Source organism: Rutilus rutilus (genome assembly GCF_951802725.1).
Source record: "Rutilus rutilus genome assembly, chromosome: 8".
NCBI classification, from domain to species: Eukaryota; Metazoa; Chordata; class Actinopteri; order Cypriniformes; family Leuciscidae; genus Rutilus; species Rutilus rutilus.
In genome coordinates, this window is record NC_140222.1 from 20,259,210 (window position 1) to 20,266,496 (window position 7,287).

The 7,287-nt window shown below is 34.6% G+C and overlaps 1 protein-coding gene across 2 annotated transcripts; it reads left to right on the top strand.

The window, feature by feature from the left end:
• Positions 1-4,566: 4,566 nt before the first annotated feature.
• Positions 4,567-6,966, top strand: LOC311296011 (uncharacterized protein). 2 transcript variants are annotated; one of them, XM_084417641.1, is made up of 4 exons: positions 4,567-4,749; positions 4,900-5,214; positions 5,797-5,940; positions 6,182-6,966. In XM_084417641.1, exons 1-4 carry the CDS (start codon positions 4,707-4,709, stop codon positions 6,232-6,234), a joined length of 555 nt encoding a protein of 184 aa, XP_084273767.1. In that variant the 5' UTR covers positions 4,567-4,706; the 3' UTR covers positions 6,235-6,966. The 2 variants fall into 2 exon arrangements, with proteins under 2 accessions (XP_084273767.1, XP_084273768.1); XM_084417642.1 differs by having other exon boundaries at positions 4,628-4,749; positions 4,912-5,214.
• Positions 6,967-7,287: the final 321 nt, after the last annotated feature.

Genomic DNA, 7,287 nt, shown 5'->3' on the forward strand with positions numbered 1-7,287 from the left:
GTCTTGTCGTGATACCGGGTTGCAACATAACTGTCTGGGACAAAAAGCATAATTTCAAAAAGACGGCCTTTGACTGAATAATTTTAAAACTTATTTTTTTATTTTTTTATTGCTGCCTACCAGTGTTTGCAAATGATCAGTTCAAGATGATAATTTCAGATACTTTAGATTATTGATCTCATTTAGCTATGTGGTGTAAACTGTGTGTGAATTTACACATTTAACATTGTAATGTATTGTAATCGGCAAATAAGAAGTTTCTACATGCATTCAGTAGGCTAATGCTTCAATCCAGGAACTAATGTGATATTATTTATGAATGTGCCACATTTACTCATATGAAGTTTTTATTTTTCTGAAGAAAGGTGTCGTAATGTAAATCACAGTAAATAGTGCACTATTTAACAATTTTTTTTTTTTTTTTTTTTTTTTTTGTGATGGCTGTCTTATTAAGTATTATTTATGTCTGTATATATGTGGTCATTTATGGACACCAGATGAAGCTCTTGAGAAAATGTTAAACACCATTAACATCTGAATAAATATCTCCGGTTTAGAAGTCATTTTAATGTGACAAACCCAGTTCAGGTTAATGAATGTGACTGATGATTTGAGTTTTAGCTTTATTCAGATTGTTTGAGTGTATAATTTTAGTAATGCACTGAAGATGATGGCTGCCTTGTTACCTTTTTTGCATCGAGCAGGTTTATTCTTGTGTGCTTGATTTTTTTTAAGCTGTAAAAGTGGCTTGTCTATTTACTGAACAAACATTATTAAACATTCTCTCTGCACTGATGATGTTTGTCTCTTTAATCTTCATGCCAAAGTAAACCCAGATATAGAGGTTGCCCAGGTGAACACAGTGTCATCTTCAATGACATGCATGTAAGCTGATTCATGGAAACTTCATTGTTTCCAGTATAAGACTGGATTCTGTTGTTTCTCTAATAACTTGACAGTGTGGTTGAAGCTTTAGGTTTCACAGGATGTGGATTTTATTTGAAAGTGATAAATGGGAAAAAGTGTAAGAAAAATTCAGATAATTGAAAAGCACATGTCAAAAGTTTAACATCCCAGCAATATCTCAATAAAAACACATTATATACTACAGTCTTTTTGTGTCAGTCAACATTCTGGTTGATTTGTCTAACCTTATTAAATGCATTTGTCAAAACAAGTGAGATTTCACTCAGAAACCATGCCATAAATACGTCAAAGTAGACCCAGTGAATTCAGTATTAAATGTGTTTAATGATTGTGCTAATGGCTCCTGCTGACTGTTTGAGGAATCCATGTGCTAATGGGTTTGACTGGTTATAATGGTCAAATCTGTCCTGACATTGATATGAATTTAGATTCACTATACTGAATGCTTCAATCCAAGATGGATATATGAATGTGACACGTTGATTCATGTCAAGTTATTTTTCTTAATACGGATTTTATTATGTATGTAAGTTACAGTAGACTAAATCGATCAGTGAGCTAACATGAGAAAATTATAAAAATGTCTGTTTTTCAAATTGCAAGAGTTTTAATGTTTTTGCTAAATCTGAATCTCTTGAAGAAGCTCTCTACTAATTATATGAAGTAATAAATACAGTACTGTTATGTTTTGAAAAAAGCTACTCTTGTAATTTTGTATGCGTCTTCTGACAGCTAATTTAACTATTCACATTAGCAGCTCTGTGTTCTTTTGTACTTTTTTTCATATAGCCTATAAGGGGTGTTTATTTATTTGACAGGAAATAAACTCTTATTCTGAAACATTCTCTGTGTACTGATTACATTGTTGTGATTTTCCCATCTTACATTGGAGGGAAGAGTAATAAAGAGCTGAAAATTAATCAATGAATATGATTTCCACCAGCAGAGGTCATTAGTTTCATTACTGTTGTGATACTGACCTCTGCTGGTGGAAACTAATTAGTGGATGTGACAAGTTCTCAATAGATTTCAACAAGGCTTCAACAAGAGCTAATCATATTCATTGATTAATTTTTCAACAGTTTTTTGGACGTCCAGACTTGCTCTCTGAGCTCAGTGTATGTGTTTTATTCTGTTGTGTAGGTGTGAAGTTAAGCACGACTGTGTGAGTGTAAAATGTGTGGTTTGTTTTCTCAACCACATATAACCTCTGTGTTAGATTTTTCTCTATTTCGTACCTGACCTAAGTCTGCCTGTGTCTCATCTACAATCGACGTCCCCAGACGTCTACAGTCGACGTTTAGTCTTTCTGGGTCTCGACTACAATCGACATCTCCTGGGTCTCGTCTACAGTCGACGTCCCCTAACGTCTACAGTCGACGTTTAGTCTCCCTGGGTCTCGTCTACAATCGACGTCCCCTAACGTCTACAGTCGGCGTTTAGTCTCTCTGGGTCTCGTCTACAATCGACGTCCCCTAACGTCTACAGTCGACGTTTAGTCTCCCTGGGTCTCGTCTACAGTCGACGTCCCCTAACGTCTACAGTCGACGTTTAGTCTCTCTGGGTCTTGTCTACAATCGACGTCCCCTAACGTCTACAGTCGGCGTTTAGTCTCTCTGGGTCTCGTCTACAATCGACGTCCCCTAACGTCTACAGTCGACGTTTAGTCTCTCTGGGTCTCGTCTACAATCGACGTCCCCTAACGTCTACAGTCGACGTTTAGTCTCTCTGGGTCTTGTCTACAATCGACGTCCCCTAACGTCTACAGTCGGCGTTTAGTCTCTCTGGGTCTCGTCTACAATCGACGTCCCCTAACGTCTACAGTCGACGTTTAGTCTCTCTGGGTCTCGTCTACAATCGACGTCCCCTAACGTCTACAGTCGACGTTTAGTATATCTGGGTCTCGTCTACAATCGATGCCCCTGAACATCTACAGTCGACGTTTAGTATATCTGGGTCTTGTCTACAATCGACGTCCCCATCTCTCACTTGTTCCCCTAACTAACTTGCTGCACAGCAATAATAACCAGACAGACTTCAGCAAATGTCCTCTAAATGCTTTAATCACGGCCGGGAGAGTACTCGAGCTATTCTCAGAGAATCTCCCAAGAAGAAGCACGGCCATAAGATCTCAGACAAATTTCAGAGAGAATCCCACCAGCAAACAAGAATACAACAGGTTTTATAGGATAAAGACAGACACAACAAATAAAATCATTGTGACTAACTCATGACTTAACTCACATCACCTTCCATTGGTTCAATTGGTAAAGCAAGGGGACCTTTTTACCCTCTGTCACTGGCATAAGCACAACTATCATTGTAAAGGGTTAAGAGTTAAGTTGATTACTCAATATATCATGACATAATACAGACAGTATATTTTGGATTTTGTCATCGTCAGCACTTCAGAATTTTCCATAATAGGCAAAGAACAGAGCGTTTCAGTACATTTGGTTCAAAGTGATAGAATGTTAGACCTAAAAGGGAAGTAACGTTAGATGTTAGAATTATGATTAGTTTGATATTAAAAAACCCATCACACCTCATAATGAGAACATCAGTGTGTGAAATATCCGCTCTGTCGTAACAGAGTTTTCTGTTGAAGTTGAGTAAAGTCAGAATGATTTCCTCTCATCTGTGTGTTCTGTTCCTGTTCGGCCTGTGCCGTGAGTAAATAGAAATCACTTCTAGTTTGTACACTGTTTATTAGTATATGTGGAATGTTTACTGACAGATTTTGTTTAAAAGATCATCTCTGTATAAATAACATAATTATGTGTCTGGGAAACTTTTATATGTTCTTCATGTGTGTTTTGTGATGCAGATGAAGTGAAGTCTGTGTCAGTGATGGAGATTCTGTCACTCTAAACTCTGATGCTAAAATAACTATTCAGACTCTTCATCATCATCATCATCATCATCATCAGGGAGATCTTCAGAGTCCAGATGTTCACTGGTGTTTTCACTTTATTACAGAAATGTTACAGGATTCATATTTCATTATAACAGTTGTTTGTGCGCCGCTGCTCATTTCTGCATGTGACAGGACATTAAAATAACTCTTATATGCAAACATTGTTTTAAAATTAAGAGCCAAAATTGAATTTTTAACTATGTGAATAATTTTGAAATGAAAAACATGCTCAATATATAATCTAAAATATGTGTGAAATGCCAGAAAGCAGCATCTGATGTCAAGTTGTTAGATGAGATGTCAGAGATCATCTCAGATCTGACACCACTCACTCCTGACACTGATTTCACCAAAACCATCATGCAGTTTAACAAGGTGTTTAGGTTGTTAGATGAATGAATTAACATTAAAATGTAAAATGCATTTGATTACCTGAAAATGCAGGTAATTTGGTGCCTATAGATGAATCTACTATAATTGTACTAAAACTGTGTCTTAGACACAAAATTAAATCAATAAACCTTTGATTTCTCATGTGTGTTTTTTATAAACCTATTTAATTGAATGTTATTTAATGTTCAACCAATCAGTATTTCAATCACTTATTCAAATCATTTAAAAAGACATTAATCATAACATTAATGTGATGAAACATTTGTTCATGAGAGATACAGTGGGAGTTACTGAGATATTAAGAGGAAGTTGAAGAATACATTGAACTTAGTCAGCAAAGCGCAGATAGAGAACAAATCCAGTTGGCTTTTGATTTAGCAATCTATACTTAAGAAATATAACTTTTTAATCAGGAAGTTGCTCTTCTGTGTCTGAAGAGACTCTCGGCTGGACGTTTGTTTCTGTCACGATGTCTTCTCATCTGTGTGTTCTAATCCTGTTTGTTCTGAGCGGTGAGAAACTCTTAACACTTTTAATCAGAAAATGTAGAGCATTTATTTAAACGTTTTACCTTTTAGAACAGGATTGAACATGATTAAACAGGAAATCATATTATATAAAGTCTCTGTCTGATAATTATATATCTTTTATATCTTGTTTAGGTGTGTTTGGAGTTCAGACAGATGAAATGAAGTCAGTGTCAGTGACTGAGGGAGATTCTGTCACTCTAAACACTGATATTAAAGTACAGAGAGATGATCATATACTGTGGATGTTTGGAGATAAAGAGACTCGTATTGCTGAAATCCACAGACAGAACATCTATATGGATGACACTGATATGATATTTGAGAAAAGACTCCAGATGGACAGTCAAACTGGATCTCTAACCATCAGAAACATCAGAACTGAACACAAAATGCGAATCCTCAACACCAGAGGAACTTCATTCAATAGATTCAGTGTTAATGTCTATAGTAAGTAAAGTGAATAATATTGAACTTTTTCTCTGAAGTATTTGTTAAATATTAACAAAAAATTTATGTTGTATTTTAATTGTTTAATTAAAAAATAATTGAATTATTTTAACGTGATAGTGTTTTAGAAAGTGAGAATATGAAATGCATCAGGAAACTCGCCTCCTTGTGTTACTATTGGGTTTTTCTGGTAGAAACATTCACCAAACTTTACAAAAAAAAAATAACTTTGAAAATAACATTATCATCCGATTATCTTTTTTAGTATCTTGTTGAAATTATTGTGCCACATCTGCGTATATTTTTTCATATCTTTTATTTATTATAGATGAAGAATCTGCAGTTATTAAAAATCTTCAGATACTTAATCAATAATAAATATACATATATATATATATATATATATATATATATATATATATATATAAACATACACACACACACACACATATATATATTCTGTCACACGTGTAGGTACGGCAGCAGCAACATTTTCAACATATTTTCTTTATAATTGTGCAGTTCATATTGTGTCTAAAGTCTGAATGAAAGGATTTACCATTTTCTCTTTTTTTATTACAGAAACGACACAGACTTCAGCTCAGTTTATACCCATTACACCAGTAGTTTGTGCGCTGATGCTGCCGCTGCTTCTGCTTCTGCTGTTCATTTCTGCGTGTGTGTTTTACTGTTGCTGCAAGAAATGCAACCGAGAAAAACCAGAGGGCAAGTATTACTATATTACTAACTGACAAGAAAAAAAAAACGAAAAAAAAACCCTATTTTTATGCAAATTAGTTTTACAACTTTAGAGCCTAAATTTAATTTTGAAAATTTGTAATAGTTCTAAAATGAAAAGTATGCTTATTATAGAATAGAAAATATATCAGTGTGAAATGTCACCTGATGAAATATCATATATTAATGTTAAAAAACACTGAAAATCTCCATGTGTGTGTGTTTGTAGATCAGGAAAGCATGTCAGAATACACAGAGATCATCTACCGTCTTCAGATCTGACACCAGTCACTGATCATCCCTCTCATCATTAATATTCATAATGTGAAAATCAAATACAGACTTCAGAGGGATAGTCACACTGGATCTCTGACCATCAGAAACATCAGATCTGAACACACCGGACTTTATAAACTATCTATCATCAGCAACATCAGAGGAACTTCATACAAGAGATTCAATGTTGCTGTTTATGTTGATTAAAATATGATTTAACGATTTTTAACATATTTATTAGAATTTATTAGGATTAACCCCTTGAGATGTATCATCTCGTTTTCGAGGGGGTCCATACAATGAAACAATTACAACTTAAAGAACATAACAAGATTACAATTAACAATACATCAACAAACAGGCAAACAACAAAACACCACAAAAAAAAAAAAAAGCAACAGTACACAACAACGACGACAGTTTCAATGATAGCATGTGCAATCTACTTTAAAATAAGATAATAAAGATTGTTTAAACAACTGAAATGAAGTAATGGATCTAATATCTACAGGCAAATTATTCCAGTCTAATACGGCTTTAAACATAAATGCTCTCTACCAATTGTTTTTTTAACACGAGGAACGAGAAAGTAAGTCTGGACTGAATGCCTAACTTGGTGGGTTGAAGAAAAGAGTACAAAGTATTGTTGTAGATAACTAGGATAATCAAAGTAAATACATTTAAATATAAATTGGAGCCAGTGAATCTGCCTTCTCACATTCAAAGATGGCCACTGAAGTGCATCATACATTGTACAGTGGTGAGTGGAAAAAGAACATCCTAAAACGAATCTGCAAATTCTATTATATGCCAAATTAAGTGAGACAAGATCAAATTTTAAGGCCGTCTGATAAACCACATCACAGTAATCAAAAAATGGAAATATTAATTGAGCAACTAGTTTCTTACGAATACTAAGAGAAGCAATTTCGAGATCGATGCAAAATACTCATTCCAACGTTGACTTTTCGTAAAACATGATTAATGTGTGGAAAGTCTAGAATCAAGCCATACACCAAGATATTTAATAGTGTCAACTCTATGCAGAGGAGTACCATC

Coding starts and splice junctions, on each gene's coding strand:
- LOC311296011 (XM_084417641.1), top strand. CDS start 4,707: ATGTCTTCTCATCTGTGTGTTCTAATCCTGTTTGTTCTGAGCG. Junction 5,215..5,796: donor ATTCAGTGTTAATGTCTATA/GTAAGTAAAGTG, acceptor TTTTTATTACAG/AAACGACACAGACTTCAGCT. Junction 5,941..6,181: donor CAACCGAGAAAAACCAGAGG/GCAAGTATTACT, acceptor GTGTGTTTGTAG/ATCAGGAAAGCATGTCAGAA.